Source organism: Schistocerca cancellata, chromosome 6 (genome assembly GCF_023864275.1).
Source record: "Schistocerca cancellata isolate TAMUIC-IGC-003103 chromosome 6, iqSchCanc2.1, whole genome shotgun sequence".
Taxonomy (NCBI): Eukaryota; Metazoa; Arthropoda; class Insecta; order Orthoptera; family Acrididae; genus Schistocerca; species Schistocerca cancellata.
The window spans coordinates 218,231,584-218,247,937 of record NC_064631.1 but is presented as its reverse complement, the minus strand read 5'-3'; the positions used below and the strand labels follow the sequence as shown (position 1 = coordinate 218,247,937).

The window sequence follows — 16,354 nt, the reverse complement described above, 5'->3', positions numbered from 1 at the left end:
CTCCAGCACCGTGCCCAGCTGCCCTAGGTTTCCCGGTTGAGGATCCATTGCGCGAATAGCCCGATCGACGTGTTCCCGCGAACTCTCGATTGGATTTAAATCCGGGGAGTTTGGTGGCCAAAGGAGTATGGTAAACTAATCCTGGTGCCCTTCGAACCATGCACCTACATTGCGAGCTGTGTAGCACGTTGCCCTTTTCTGCTAGTAGATGCCACCGTGCAGAGGAAAAACAAATTGGATGTAGGAGTGGATATTGTGCCCAAGGATACATGGATAGTTGTGTTGATTCACTGTGCCTTCCAGAATAGCGACATCACCCAGGGAATGCCACGAAAGCATTCCACAGGCCACAACCCTCCTTCCTCCGACCTGGACCCTTCTGACGATGCCGGCCGCGGTAGCCGAGCGGTTCTAGGCGCTTCAGTCCAGAACCGCGCGACTGCTACGGTCGCAGGTTCAAATCCTGCCTCGGGCATGGATGTGTGTGATGTCCTTAGGTTAGTTAGATTGAAGTAGTTCTAAGTTCTAGGGGATGGATGTTAAGTCCCATAGTGCTCAGAGCCATCTGAACCATTTTTTGAAATCACTCCATTTCAGCCATTTGACAAAGACTGCAATGGAACTTCTTTCTTTCACTTGCGCAGGGTCGGCGAGGTTACAACGAATTTGGTAAGGTTAATTTAAAGGGGTGGTCAGATGCCCTTCCTGCCGCCACCCCCCCCCCCCCCCCAGGACAGAATCAGTGTACGGCAGCTGTCTGCGTGTGGTGTAAACCATGAAATAGTGCAGCAGTGTTACAAATGTCTGCGTGTCGTGTTACTGAGGCGGGATGTGGAGACCAGACCGGCATTCACCTAGCGGGATGTGGAAAACCGCCTAAAAAACACATCCAGATCGGCCGACACACCGGCCCACGTCGTTAATCCACCCGGCGGATACGACCCGGGGCGGCGCGCCTACCCGAGTCCAGGAAGCAGCGCAAGAGCGCTCTCGGCTAACATGGCGGGTCACTGCAATGAAACTTCCTCACAGATTAAAACTGTGTGCTGGAACGAGACTCGAAGTCGGGATCTTTGTATTTCGAGGGAAAGTGCTCTACCGACTGAGCTACCCAAGCACGACTCAAAATCCTCCCTCACAGCTTTACTTCCGACAGTACCTCAACTTCCAGCCGGGAAACGACTGCACTGTTTACTGCGTCCCCCCCCCCCCCAACCCGACAAGCTTTGTATACCATCCACTCCTAGTGCTGCCACCTATCGTCTATGAGTGGCTATTGCACATTGACGAAAGGCGTTCGACTCAGTTCCGCGCTGTCGCTTGCTCCAAAAAGTGCGCGCTTACGGTCTATCCGGTGACATTTGTTGTTGTTGTGGTCTTCAGTCCTGAGACTGGTTTGATGCACCTCTCTATGCTAATCTATCCTGTGCAAGCTCCTTCATCTCCCAGTACCTACTGCAACCTACATCGTTCTGAATCTGCTTAGTGTATTCATCTCTTGCTCTCCCTCTACGATTTTTACCCTCCACGCTGCCCTCCAACGCTAAATTTGTGATCCCTTGATGCCTCAGGACATGTCCTACCGACCGATCCCTTCTTCTAGTCAATTTGTGCCACAAACTTCTCTTCTCCCCAATCCTATTCAATACCTCCTCATTAGTTATATGATCTACCCACCTAATCTTCAACATTCTTCTGTAGCATCACATTTCGAAAGCTTCGATTCTCTACTTGTCTAATCTATTTATTGTCCATGTTCCACTTCCATACATGGCTACACTCCATACAAATACTTTCAGAATAGACTTCCTGACATTTAAATCTATACTCAATGTTAACAAATGTCTCTTCTTCAGAAATGCTTTCCTTGCCATTGCCAGTCTGCATTTTATATCCTCTCTACTTCGACCATCATTAGTTATTTTGCTCCCCAAATAGCAAAACCCCTTTACTACTTTAAGTGTCTCATTTCCTAATCTAATTTCCTCAGCATCACCCGACTTAATTCGACTACATTCCATTATCCTCGTTTTACCTTTGTTGCTTTTCGTCTTATATCCTCCTTTCAAGACACTGGCCATTCCGTTCAACTGCTCTTCCAAGTCCTTTGCTGTCTCTGACAGAATTACAATGTCATCGGTGAACCTCAAAGTCTTTATTTCTTCTCCCTGCATTTTAATATCTACTCCGAATTTTTCTTTTGTTTCCTTTACTGCTTGCTCAATATACAGATTGAATAATATCGGGGAGAGGCTACAACCCTGTCTCACTCCCTTCTCAACCTCTGCTTCCCTTTCATACCGCTCGACTCTTATAACTGCCATCTGGTTTCTGTACAAATTCTAAAAAGCCTTTCGCTCCCTGTATTTTACCCCTGCCACCTTCAGAATTTGAAAGAGAGTATTCCAGTCAACATTGTCAAAAGCTTTCTCTAAGTCTACAAATGCTAGAAACCTAGGTTTGCCCTTCCTTAATCTAGCTTCTAAGATAAGTCGTAGGGTCAGTTTTGCCTCACTTGTTCCAACATTTCTACGGAATCCAAACTGATCTTCCCAGAGTTCGGCTTCTACCGGTTTTTCCATTCGTCTGTAAATAATTCGCGTTAGTATTTTGCAGCTGTGGCATATTAAACTGATAGTTCGGTAATTTTCACATCTGTCAACATCTGCTTTCTTTGGGATTGGAATTATTATATTCTTCTTGAAGTCTGAGGGTATTTCGCCTGTCTCGTACATCTTGCTGACCAGATGGTAGAGTTTTGTCAGGACTGACTGTCCCAAGATCGTCAGTAGTTCTAATGGAATGTTGTCTATTGCCCGCATCTCGTGGTCGTGCGGTAGCGATCTCGCTTCCCACGTCCGGGTTCCCGGGTTCGATTCCCGGCGGGGACAGGGATTTTCTCTGCCTCGTGATGTCTGGGTGTTGTGTGCTGTCCTTAGGTTAGTTAGGTTTAACTAGTTCTAAGTTCTAGGGGACTGATGACCACCGATGTTAAGTCCCGTAGTGCTCAGAGACATTTGAACCATTTTTGAACGCACGGAATGTGTCAGAGAATTCCAGTCATCAGTGCTATCTACCGTGGCAGTGATGCATTTCTGGACACATATTCGTAAGACCTTTTTTCCTTCATTTCCAGCCAGACACCCGTCCTTGCTGTTTGTCGGTTTTATTAATACGACCCAGTGGTTTCATTTCGTAGCCAGTCATAAAAGTAGTTGTGCTAACTCAAAGTCACGTTACGATAACTTAGATATGCCTACTTCCACTGTCAGTTGTCTTCTCAATATGGTCACTACGAAAAAAAGTATATCATGACCTTGTAAATTATAGATTTCAGCTATCAGTCGTCCTTTTGAAATTTTATTGGCAGATCTTGATTTCAGCTAGAAACTAGCCATTCTCAATGCACTATCATTTTTGATCAATGCATGTAAGGCCTGTTGGTCGGGCTTCATCCACACAGTTCATTCAATACTAGTTTCTAGCTGAAATCTAGATCAGCCAATAAAATTTCAAAATAACGACTGATAGCTAAAATCTATTATTTACAAGTCAATATAAGAGTCCCTGCGTGCAACAGCCTCTGAATGGAGGGTGACCCGATATACAATCGTATAGCGCAATCTTCGTGCCGACTGTTGCTTTGACGCTGTAAGTGATTACTACAATGCACTACATTGGTAGGATTGCCCCTTTGTACCGCTAGGTCTCGCAACAGCTTTTTATGCTAAAGACACGGATACTTCAAAAAAATTGAATAAAATAATATACTGGGTGATCAAAAAGTCAGTATAAATTTGAAAACTGAATAAATCACGGAATAATGTAGATAGAGAGATACAAATTGACACACATGATTGGAATGACATGAGGTTTTATTAGAATTAAAAAAAAAATACCAAGGTTCCAAAAATGTCCGACAGATGGCGATTCATCTGATCAGAATGGCAATAATTAGCATAACAAAGTAAGACAAAGCAAAGATTATGTTCCTTACAGGAAATGCTCAATATGTCCACCATCATTCCTCATCAATAGCCGTAGTCGAGGAATATTGTTGTGAACAGCACTGTAAAGCATGTCCGGAGTTATGGTGAGGCATTGGCGTCGGATGTTGTCTTTCAGCATCCTCAGAGATGTCGGTCGATTACGATACACTTGCGACTTCAGGTAACCACAAAGCCAATAATCGCACGGACTGAGGTCTGGGGACCTGGGAGGCCAAGCATGACGGAAGTGGCGGCTGAGCACACGATCATCACCAAACGACTCGCGCAAGAGATCTTTCACGCGTCTAGAAATACTTTTTTGTTTTTGTTTTTTTTTGTTCCAGTAATACCCCATGTCTTTCCAAGCATGTGTGTCAATTTTTACCATTCTATCTACATTATTGCGTGGTTTATTAAGTTTCCAAATTTATACTGACTTTTTGATCACCCGGTAATAAAAAAGTGGTTTCAGGCACAAATCACACTGATCTTCAAAGGGTTAAGTTAGAAAGTTTATTATAGAGTCGGAGGTTTTTACTTAAATTGTACTTTGGAATGTTCTCTCCCTGATCAAACAACAGATTTAGAGCCACTTGCCCACTCGTTGGCAATTAACATTCACTAGCGGTAGTTTGTAACTTTACTCGTCATTGGCTGTGTGAGGCGCTAATTGTTTACGATTTATATGTGTGTGTTCTTTGCAAAATGGTTCAAATGGCTCTGAGCACTATGCGACTTAACTTCTGGGGTCATCAGTCCCCTAGAACTTAGAACTACTTAAACTTAACTAACTTAAGGGCATCACACACATCCACGCCCGAGGCAGGATTCGAACCTGCGACCGTAGCGGTCGCTCGGCTCCAGACTGTAGCGCGTAGAACCGCTGTAGTGGGACGCGAAATTGAAGCGTCATCCATCCACCAGTGTCAGCCCAGTTTGCAGGTGAATATAAGTTTAATTTAGTGTTTTGTTTATGTATTTTGTAATATTTGCAATGTTTGTGAATTATCTAAAGTTTTGTATTTATTTTTATGTTTCATGTACGGAGAGGGCGGTGCAACGAACGGAGACAGCATCTTCACTGCCGGGACCAGAGAGAAAATTGCTGGCCACTATACGTCGCGGGTCGACAGCCAAAGAGCAACAGAAGATCCTGAAACCGAGTTGTTGCGTCATGCTTCTAAAAACTGAAAAAATAAGAATTTGTAATGTTTCTACAACAATGACGTCATAGAGAATTTAATCATGTTATAAATGTTCAGTCCTATCTTGTCAAGGCTCATGTTCACGTCTATATGTAGTATATATGAAGATAACAAACTAGTGTATACTACAAAAGTTTAAATACGTGTTCCGAGAATTTATTTATGAAGAAGTATGAGGAAGAAGTATTACTGATTTATTTGACAAGATTGTTAATTTTTGACAAAGTTCATCGCGAGTTTGAGTCTAAGTTTATTCAATGTGGTTTTAATATTTATTAAAGCAGATAACTTGCATTAATATAATTTCTGAGAAGAAACAAACGACATCTGAATTGAAAAAAGTTTGAGCAAACCAATTGGACTGAGTGACGTAATTCTGCGCATACGACTCAAATGATAATGTGTTAATTACAGTTTCGTTCAAGAACCATTCAGAGACAACTTTAAAAATAATTTAAATAATCTTGAAGTGTTTTGTAACTGACGTAGGTGACGAAGTCTGCACATGGTCATATGTCAAAAGAAAATCATTTATACAAAACTTACGTCGTTACACTACACCGCACGGCCACTCCGGCCGGCTGTTCTTCGCATATGCGGTACTATTGTTGTTGGTCGGTGTAGCTCCAACTACCGAGTGTTTAAATTTCCTTGCACCGGCCTTTCTCTTTCCATTTCTCCCCTGAAAATGACGGGCCGTTGACCTGCCGAAACATCGGCGGCTGTCGAAAACGGCACCCAGGTGTATACCAGTAAATTGTTTCAACGTTTTATACCCCGAAAGAAACTCAGCATTCTGCTTTAAGGTGGACAATAATTTGTCTGAGGAAACGAGGGGTACCATATCTACGCAAGTAGCGGCGACAGCGGCCGCAGCACAACCAGCTAACGAACGAGCAGCCGCCGCGGCGGAGCTCTGCCCCCGAGTGAGCCGGCGGCGGCGGCGGCGGTGGGCGCTGTTTTTGTGGCGGTGGTGGGGGCGCGGCGTGGCGGCTCGGGCGCCTCCGGCGGCGGTCGGGCGCGCTCGGGCCGGCTCGCGGCGCTGTCCGGAGCGGCGCGGCGCTGCGCTCGGCTCGGCTCGCCGCGGCCTGCTGCGGCCCGGCCCGGCCCGCGGCGCGCTCCGCCTCGCCTCCCGCCTGCCTCCCGCCGCGCCGCGCCAGCCGAGCGGCCAGCAGCAGAGCGCGGAGCGAGCCGACTGCCAGCGGCCAGCGCCGCCACGCCACGGCACCGCGAGCCGCCGCCGCCGCCGCCACCGCCGCACAAGAGCCCGCGCAGCAGCAGCAGCCGCCGCCGCCGCCGCCGCCGCCGCCGCCGCCCGGCGCCGTCATGTGACGGACGCGCGCGGCCACCATGTGCACGCACCACCATGGCCCACGTGGCCAGTCGTCGCCAGACACCGGCCGCAGCCGGACGCCACCGCCTCAGTCGCAACCGCAGCCGCTCCTGCCAGCCGTGGCGATGCTGCCGACGCCCGCCGTGCCGCCTATGCTGCCGATACTGCTGTCGCTGCTGGTGCTGACGATGCTGATGCCGGGAGCCAGAGGTGAGTGAGTCCTTCCGCCGCCGCGGCCGCTGCCGCCGCCGCCTCTGCCCGCCGCCGCCGAACAGGTTTGCGCGGGGTTCAGTGGCCGGCTGCGCTCGGCCCGCACCGCCGCCGCTCTGCGCGAATTCGACTGACGGCCTCGGTAGCCGGCCGCTGCCGCTGCCAGTGGCGCGCCGCTTTCCTTTGCCACGTGCTCGCCGCGTCCGCAGGAGCAAAGACCTGCCCTCGCGCTGCCGGCCAGCTTCTTGAATTTTCCCCGCCTCTTTCGTCCCCGTACTTCGCGTCTTCTCACTTAACTGCGTTCGTACACCGCTTGCTTTTTATATCCGCAGTCGCCCGCCTTCAAATTTCGTGGAAGAGAGGATGGACTGTCCGTGTGCACGTGGGGCCTACTTGTTGCTCTGGCGAGCAGCCGCGTGCTGCGCCTCTGATAATCGGCAGCCAGGTGCCGCCCCTCGCCGCGTGCTGTATTCACGGCCAAATCGTGCCCGTCCGTAACGTGGGACTCCCGTCGACCAAAAGTGAACTAATACGACAGAATTTCTCGTTGAAGCGTTGCTCAATTTTATCCGCTGTAAAGATGAACGCACCTAGTTGTTAGATTTGATTTCTTTTTGGCTCGCAGTAACCGCTATATCTTAATTTACGTACATAGATGACTTCTTATTGAAACTAAGACAGTCTTCAGACATTATTATTTGATATGTGTTGTTTACTGCGTCTTGTAGTGAATGAGTCTGATGCAAAACCAGCAACGTGTCTGTTTTCGTTATTTTTGTTTTTTGTGCCGTCCCTTGGTTCCTTCTAATTTATATTATTATTAGTGGTAGCGTGGGAGATATAGTAGTTACAAGGAATCAACACTGACGAGTTTTGCGGTTTTCTTATATGTGTCCCACTGCAATTTTATCTTGTCCTGCGTACACCAGGGTCTTTTGAAAGATGTAGAAAAAGCAATAGTTTTTATGTGAAGGTACCGATATTCCTTTGCAACTGTAGACTCAAAAATGACAGCTTTCAACAGCGATTGTTTTTATTCAGATTTACTTTTCCTTGGTACAAGATCCATTTTTCTACACCGAATTTCCTTTATCAACAGAATAAATAACCGTTGTTTATTTTCGACTCGATATAAGCAAGAAACTACCCGTATACTCCCATAGCTATGGTCTCATAGTGCCAGTTTTCGACTAGATAATACAAACTATTTATGATTTTTTTCCATTCTTATAGGTCCAGTGATGTACATTGCGCTTGGTTATTGATTTCGGTATTACATTTAGGCTTCTCGATTGACTGTTTCCAGTATCACCAACTCAGCAATATAGCTCGATAATTTTTTGTGAATATTTTGTGAAACTGTGTCTTCCTTAATTGTGGTTGTCATAGAGATTGGAAGTAATGACTTCCAGCTGGGATTGTAATAGCTTTTGAAGAACGTTGTTAACTAATGCAAACAACTTGACGCTTTTGCTTCCAGAAGGTCCATTATTTGTGATTCTATTCGTAACTAATTATTTACGATCTCCGTGAGATATGAAGGAAATAACACAGATATTAGTTGCTTACAAGAACTTTCTTCGTATACACGATTACCAAGTAATGAAACAATTTTTTTAAAAGTATCTCTGCATTTTTCCAATTTTAAATCAAAACATTATGTTTCTATCGATAGTTCGAGTAACATACGAGTATCTACATCTTCATATAATTACTATTTATTTTGCTAACGTTACTATCCTCTTCATCGTATGGAAACTTAACATGTGTACAGTGGTAAAAACAAAATGATATTGTGAAACGTGTAATCTGTTTCCTATAAAAGGAATGAAGCTATTGGCTTCGGGAATTTTGAGTTCACTTAATGTGGTTGTTCTTAATAGAGGAATATAATAAAACGCTGACACTACGCAGAGATAACTCAATGCGGGTAACATAAGTTTATTGTTAAATGTACACTTTAACAAAAATTGTAAAAAAAATATATTGATGTTTTCTGCAACATTATAAACATAACAGTCTTTTCCTGGAACTAAATGAGGTTCAGAGGGGCTTTATAGAAATGGATGGCAGATCTCCAGGCTATACCTTTTTCCTACCACAGAAAAATGAAAGGTGACTGATTACAGAATTTAAAGAAACTGTCTGATCGAAGCAAGGAGCGTAACATATTTCTAGGAAGCTGAACCTGATTTGGTGCCTACGCAGGTTCGTCCTTCCTGTGTTCGTGGAAGCCGCTCTGTCCAAATGCCAGAATGGTTTCTCGCCTATGCATACAGATCATTCTTCTGCAAACACTTGACTCTTTCCCTACAACAAGCTAACTGGAAATTGGGTTAAACAACAGCTTCCCTCTAGTATACACCTCTCGTGTTAGAGTGTCATGTGGTATTCACTGTCTGAAATTAAATATACGTTCTCGCTGACCTTGTCGGTTACGGTCTTATATTTCTCGTAGCGAATCAGGAGTCGACGTTGCTCCCTCTGATTTTCTTGCAATCTTAATTTTAAATGCTTCGCCGCTAACGCAACTGGCGGAACGTCTTCTTTCTGATCTGACTGTAAATTGGACGATGGACGGAAAAGAATAACGCTAACCTTCACCAACAGAGGCGCATTTAAAACATTCGTCGGGCTCGCCAAGTAACGCGGAAAATTCCTCGCAACTCCGATGAATCATTTTAGCGTGTTTCTATTGGTGCAGCACATGTTAACCTAAATATACAGTTCTGCTATGCTTTCTATTGTCAGTCGCCTCTCTCTTCCAGAAAGTTTGATATCTGCATCTCTCACAATTAAAATACGATTATAGCTTTTGTTGATATTCTAATATTATTAATTCACGTTTTGTAGGAAAAAATCAGTTTCATCTGTATTGCTACAGGATAGGAATGTTTTCCTAAGTAGCTCGGTCACGAGTAAAAAACAAGTCTTCTAAGTCTGTCATATGATCCGTTTCGCGTATGACCGTTCTCATACGGGTTACATCCTAAACTTGCGATGCAAATGCTATAATGGCTCTACAGTGTCTCTTTCTTAGAAGTTATGGCACAAGTCTCGAACAGACTTCCCGTTTCTAATTGGTTTGTTACTGCTCTATTTCAGAACAGGTTTAGAAACTTTGTCATTCTTAGTGTCCAGACTGCTTTTTTCGTCTTCTCCACAAAGATTGGAAAGTAGTTTAAAAAAGTCACTAGCATCTGCTGGCCTTCACTAGATTTGTTTGGTGAATTTCCTATTCCGTAGCACAAGATTGATCTAGACGTTGCGAACCAAAATACTTCCATTCTTTTCACATAGTTGTGACAATGATATACATTTATGAACATTTCTACTTAATGTTGCGTTCTGACACGAAACGGAACGTTAATGATTGGCAATGAATGTGCTTGACTGTTCACAGGTGAAGTGGACACAAAATTAGTAACAACATATTTTAACCTCGAGGACACATCCGAAATGAGTGATTTATCTGATCCATAATTCTCCAACCACAGTCATTATGACTTTCTGTTTAACTACACATAACAGTTGTGTAACAGTTTTTGGAGCACTTCAGGTTCTTTGACAACAAACCAACGTTTTCTGTAGCAATTTTCGATTGGCCCAAACAGAAAGCACAATAGGTAAATTTCATGAACCTTATGTTCTCCCACCACTTCGGTGATAGCGTCGTAATCAAACAAAGAGGAATGGTAAGCATCGTTACAGTACAATCTTTCTTAAAGGCGTGCAAGGGATTCTTCGAAGAAATATCGCCACCGCTTGGAGAATGTCGTGTAGCATATTCTGAGTTTCATAAAGATGTGTTTGGCCTTGAAGCCTCCACGCACACGACGATCTTCTATCCATCACTTAAAAGAAGGTCATTGCAGTATAAATGATAATTCAGGAACATGCTCCTCCATTGTGGTACCGGGCAGGTGAGTTCTTAGTCTTGTCAACATTTGTATACAGATCACTCTCCAAAATATATCGAGGAAGCTATAATTTTAATGGGTACCACACTGCTTGATGGAGAAGCACATGAAACGTACCAGTTGGTACAAAAATATACACTTGGAAACTTAGAAATTAATCCATCTCGTAGTATGAATATAGGAGTTACAGGCGGCTAACGTGTTTGTATTACTATGAAATTAGAAACAACAGGTGGATGTTACATGGAAAACCCGAAAATGTCTGTGCTTAAGAGAATAGTGCTTTTGATCGTCAGCGCGACATTAGCGTTAAAACGTGCTGTGGTCACCTAGTAAAACCATTAGCTATGAACTGACTGTCTCATGTTACACAGCGGCCCAAAATTGTACGCCCAAGATGCCGACGTTGTCCTGGGTTTTTTCATTGTGATATCGATTAAGCAGTAGGCTTAAAAATTTGTAAGCACCGTCCAAAGAGGCCCGATCTGTTTACAAGCGGCTTTCTGCAGTTCTCACAAGTGAAAACGCCACTGGCAAAACTGTATGGTAATGAATGTTCCCTTCTGCAAAAGACGCTTGGAAAACTGTTTCTGATCCGTTTGAAAAACTTAAGAGAGGCTTTGAACACAGTGGTAATTATTTACAATGTTCCGTGCAAACTGTCTACAACAGCACGAACTTTCAGACCGTCATAGAAGATATTTAAAATGTACTCACCTTGCCCCCGTACGCTTAAGGACTTGTTGCATCATTTAATTTCGAAGACACACAAACGAAGTCGAAAGTTTCCCTTGGTTTTCATGACACACTGATGAAGCAGCTTTGCTTCTGGAATCTTCATTGAAAACATTAACGCTTTAAGATATTTCTACCAAAAAAAATTGTAAAACTGGGTGAGATGAATGTGCAGACCATCAGACATGTCGAACACTTTCCCGTACAACTCAAGTGACGTGACGAAAACGTTCTGGAACTTCAGCATACGTATATCACAAGGTTCTTCTTATTAGCCGGCCGAAGTGGCCGTGCGGTTAAAGGCGCTGCAGTCTGGAACCGCAAGACCGCTACGGTCGCAGGTTCGAATCCTGCCTCGGGCATGGATGTTTGTGATGTCCTTAGGTTAGTTAGGTTTAACTAGTTCTAAGTTCTAGGGGACTAATGACCTCAGCAGTTGAGTCCCATAGTGCTCAGAGCCATTTGAACCATTTTTGAATCTTCTTATTAACTTCAGCATACGTATATCACAAGGTTCTACTTATTAACAGGGACTAATTTTGTAGGGCTCGTGCGCGTCATCACTTTAATCGGAAACATTACAGAAAATGTTATTTCAATAGCAACTCAGTGAAGCGCGTCGGTGAATATGATGTTTTTCTTGATTTGGCATTGGTAACTATCCTAGAAATATGCCCAACAATTTTAGACACAGCGTGCATATATCAACAGAAAGTGGCTGTATCACATCTCGTAGACAGTGTTAAGGTAGTTCCCTCTACATTTGCCTTCTTAAAAGTTAAGTAAGGGAAAATTACTCAGACAGCCAAAGAAATCATTAAATTAAAAACAGGAGAAAAGTAATAAAGTAAATAATTAGATATAATAGGAATAGGCTGCTCCTTACAAATCAACTTATTAGCATCGCTAAAGGGCTTACGTCGAATCCGGCTAACCACGAACCACGTAAAACGATTAATTAGAGTTGCTGTTCCATCGAATTAGGTTCTTCTATCTGTCTTGCCAGTAATTTTTTTCATTTCCCGCTCTGCTATTGTTTTTGTGACTGCGTGAAGATCTTCCACGTTTCTCCTATTTTTCTTGAAAACACTTGAAGCAAATATTTTATTTTGGTTCTGAATTTTTCTCTGGTTTGAATTTCTTCAGTTATGTTGATCTCATCAAGTCTTTTCGAGTATGTTTGAGTCATTGATTTTTGTACTTTTTGTCAGTGAAATACCGGAAGATTCTTTTAGTTCATCTCTTGTCCCCTATTCTTTTCACACGCCAAAAGAAACGGATCTACTTCTCAGGATTGTGCCTGAGAGTTTGGGAATCTTTTTGACAGAATTCTTTGGTGCTCCTAAATTTGCAGTTGCCGATTTCCTCGTGGTAGTTCCCAGAATGTTTCGAATGATCCTCACGTTTTCCCCATTTTTTTCTATTTCTCCAACTTAAAATGTGGCAGTGCACTATGCTGCATTTGTTGTATAACTACAACGATGATTTTCTTTCTGGCATTTATATTCCCTTAACGAGATACCGACTTCCTGTACTTATAAACTGAAACATAAAATTTAACGACCAATGTGTCGCCTCGAAGAGTGCTGTCAGTTAAATATTATCAAGGTGTACGTCAGATGACTACTTCCATGAGATGTGATTCTCATGTAAAAACCTTGCGACCTTTAAAGTCACTGAGTAGTACCGGTAGTTAAGTGCAAATGTGTTCGGCAATTGCATTCTCAGTGTCTCGGATTTTTCGTTCCTTGTCTCGCGGAAAAGGAACGGAAAAATTTGCGTTTTATGAACGATGATTTCAAAAGAAGAGTACGTTTGCCCATAAGTGTCTAACCGCTTATGGAATTTAGTTTGTTGCCAGATGCTAAGGACTCGGCAGCTCTTCCTGCGACACTTTCGATTTCGCCTCAAGTACGTTAAATGTAGCACACGTTGCCTATTTAAATTAATATGCACATCTCTATGAACATAAATTTTGTAACGCTGTCCCGTGTTTAATGTGGTCCCCCTCCCCACTTCTCGAAAGTACATCATCCATTACTACTGTACTCAATGGCAATTATACGTGCATACAAAACAGTTCGAAGGACGTAATCAAGCAGGTTTTTTTGTGATCGAGAATATCGTGAATGTTTCGGTTGGCTATGACTCTGGGCTGTGACATCTAAGTTGCTATCGAGGTTATTATGTACCTGTCATTACATACCAGTACTTGCTGCGAATTAATTAAAAACGTTGCCTTCGAGCAGTGGTGTCCATACTAATGACATTGATAAATCATTATACAAGAAGCCGTCTTCTACACGGCTGAATTTTGATGTCGGTTAAGCCTCTATCAACGATCCAATTCCCCACGGTCCGCGATTGCGCAGCTACGGTTCAGTGTATTCTACCTACGCTGTTTTCTTTATTGAACACCCTTGGCATGCTGAGAACATGGTGCGCCCCACTTGAGTCAGAAACTGAGATAACATTGTTTTTATATATATATAAAAGAATAATTCTGGCGCCGGCGGGAAATATTTGCACGGAAAGACCATCCTATACCTAATAACTTTTCTTGATAATTTTTATTATATTCCGAAAACTTCTCTGTGATGATTTCTTGTTGCTCTTTTTAACAGCTTTGGGAATGTATCTTGTAACTGCCGTTCCATTTGGGCTGTCTGGTTAAGGATGGGTCAATAGCGGTTTTTTCCACTTCTAAATCTTTGAGCGCTTCTGCTAGAGAGGGTTGCGGGTCTCCTTCGTTAAGAATTTATGTAAATCACCTACAGAGACAGGTGTATGAAATTTGGAGCCTTAATATACGAAATGGAACGATGACTCATTCTGGTTATACCGTTCATCAAAAAGTAAAGCTGGCGCTCGGAGAATATTAAGATAGTTCATTCAGTTAGAGAATATTCAATTCGATGCTGCACAAGTATCAAATCAGATGAAGCAAGGGTACGAGGTCACACAAAAATTATCGGACATGGCAAACCTCTATAGCGGTGAACGGTGAGAACTCTGTCACGGCACATGTGACACCTTCAATGAAACTCACATCCCAAATGATTACAACATTACAAGTCTTCCTCAACCGTGAGGGTCTCTAACATTTCATAACAGTAACAGATATTGAGAAAAGGAATTCAGTGGATGATAGTTCCAAACGAGCGAATATATTAAGTTGGCGAACGCTCTTAGTATTTTATGTCGAGATTTTGACGTGGCAATATCTTTTTTACTATACCATATACTATTTAACGACATTAGCTCTCGACCGTGTTATCATAGTGATGCAACGTTTTTCAGCGTTTGCAGCCCATTATTTCTTATAAATATGTCCGAAACGTGCTCAAAGTAAGGCTGAACTTTGCCACCTAAGAGTACTTTCACATCCATCGCTCTTTGGACAAATTCCTTTGCGAACAGTGAATGTTGCGTCTTTTCTTGCAACTGACTATGATCGGTGATTTTGATTGATAGCGTTTATAGGGTTGTGTCGTATTAGTGACGCTGATGATGGTTATGGATTGAAAGAATAACGTGAAACCCAGTGACATTGGCGACTTATAGCTTCACCCTATGGAATAACCGATCGAAGTGTTGCAGTGGCTAAGACACTGGACTCACATTCGAAAGAACCCTAGTTCAAATTCCAAATTTGACATCCATATTTAGATTTTCATCGATTGCCCTAGACCGCTTAAGGCAAATGCCGGGATGCTTCCTTTGAAAAAGACAGTCCGATTTTCTTACCATTCATCCTCAATACGATCGTCTGCTCCGCCTCTAATGACATCATCTAATCTTCTTTCTTTCTTTCTTTCTTCATTCATTCCTATGAAATAGCACCAACGTGATCACCGAAGTTCACGTCCTCATCCGAAGTTCACGTCCTCATCAACAAAGCCTTCGCCATTAGCAGTGTTTTACGTACGCCTCTAATGACATCATCATAGACAGGACGTTGGACTCTAATCTTCTTTCTTTCTTTCTTTCTTCATTCCTATGAAATAGCACCAACATGATCACCGAAGTTCACGTCCTCATCAACAAAGCCTTCGCCATTACCAGTGTTTTACGTACGCCTCTAATGACATCATCGTAGACAGGACGTTGGACTCTAATCTTCTTTCTTTCTTTCTTCATTCCTATGAAATAGCACCAACGTGATCACCGAAGTTCACGTCCTCACCAACAAAGCCTTTGCCATTAACAGTGTTTTACGTACGCACTCCACGAGTACGGCCATGCAGCGGAGAGTATAAGGGTGCAATAGTTCTAAGAGCAATCACGGAGCCTGTTCTTGTTGCCTTTACCATCACGACATTAACACATTTTAGCGGAGCGGTTCCATGTCAATTTTAAGCACAACGTCGTAGTCTGCTTTTGATCACTGGACAGATATTCTATGGCCACCTTGGATCATGACAGGGAACCTCACGTACACGAATAACGTGTACGGAAGTGAGCTAAGATGTTGGCGAATTTAGCGCAGGATAAAGTGAATTTTTCGATATGAAAGTGTGTTTCAGGAATAGTGGCGCGATACTCAATAGAACATTCGGATCCGTATGTAGCGGAGCCAAAAAACACTCTAATATAGTGGCCTAGTCATTATGCAGACTGGTAAAGTAACGCCGACGAAGAGGCCGAGGACATTCTAACTGCGAAAATATCGAGTACCTCCTCCCAGACTGGATGTAGATTTACGGCTAAATGAGAGCCATCAGTGAACTTACTTTAGTAATGGAGGGTAGTATTAATAGTAAAACTGTTGTTCAGATTTTTAACATAAAAAATAACTCATGCATGAAGAAAAAAAGTCACATCATAGCATTAAAATTGAAACTGTGGACGTTTGACCCACAATCAAGTATAAACTATTGTGAAGTAACTACTGCGATCATCAACATAGCTACAGCTAGTTGGAGAACTCCTGCAGTGGTGTGTTTAATACACATCACGTTT

At 43.2% G+C, this 16,354-nt stretch overlaps 1 protein-coding gene across 2 annotated transcripts in view; it reads left to right on the top strand.

Annotated features, from left to right (window-relative positions):
• The first annotated feature begins 6,492 nt into the window (after positions 1-6,492).
• The window catches only part of LOC126088568 (follistatin), an 800,862-nt gene continuing 791,000 nt past the window's right edge, over positions 6,493-16,354 (top strand). For both annotated transcript variants that reach the window (XM_049906757.1, XM_049906756.1), the window contains exon 1: positions 6,493-6,737. In XM_049906757.1, coding sequence (XP_049762714.1) covers positions 6,545-6,737 — 193 coding nt within the window. In that variant the 5' untranslated portion in view covers positions 6,493-6,544. The remainder of the gene's footprint in view (positions 6,738-16,354) is intronic.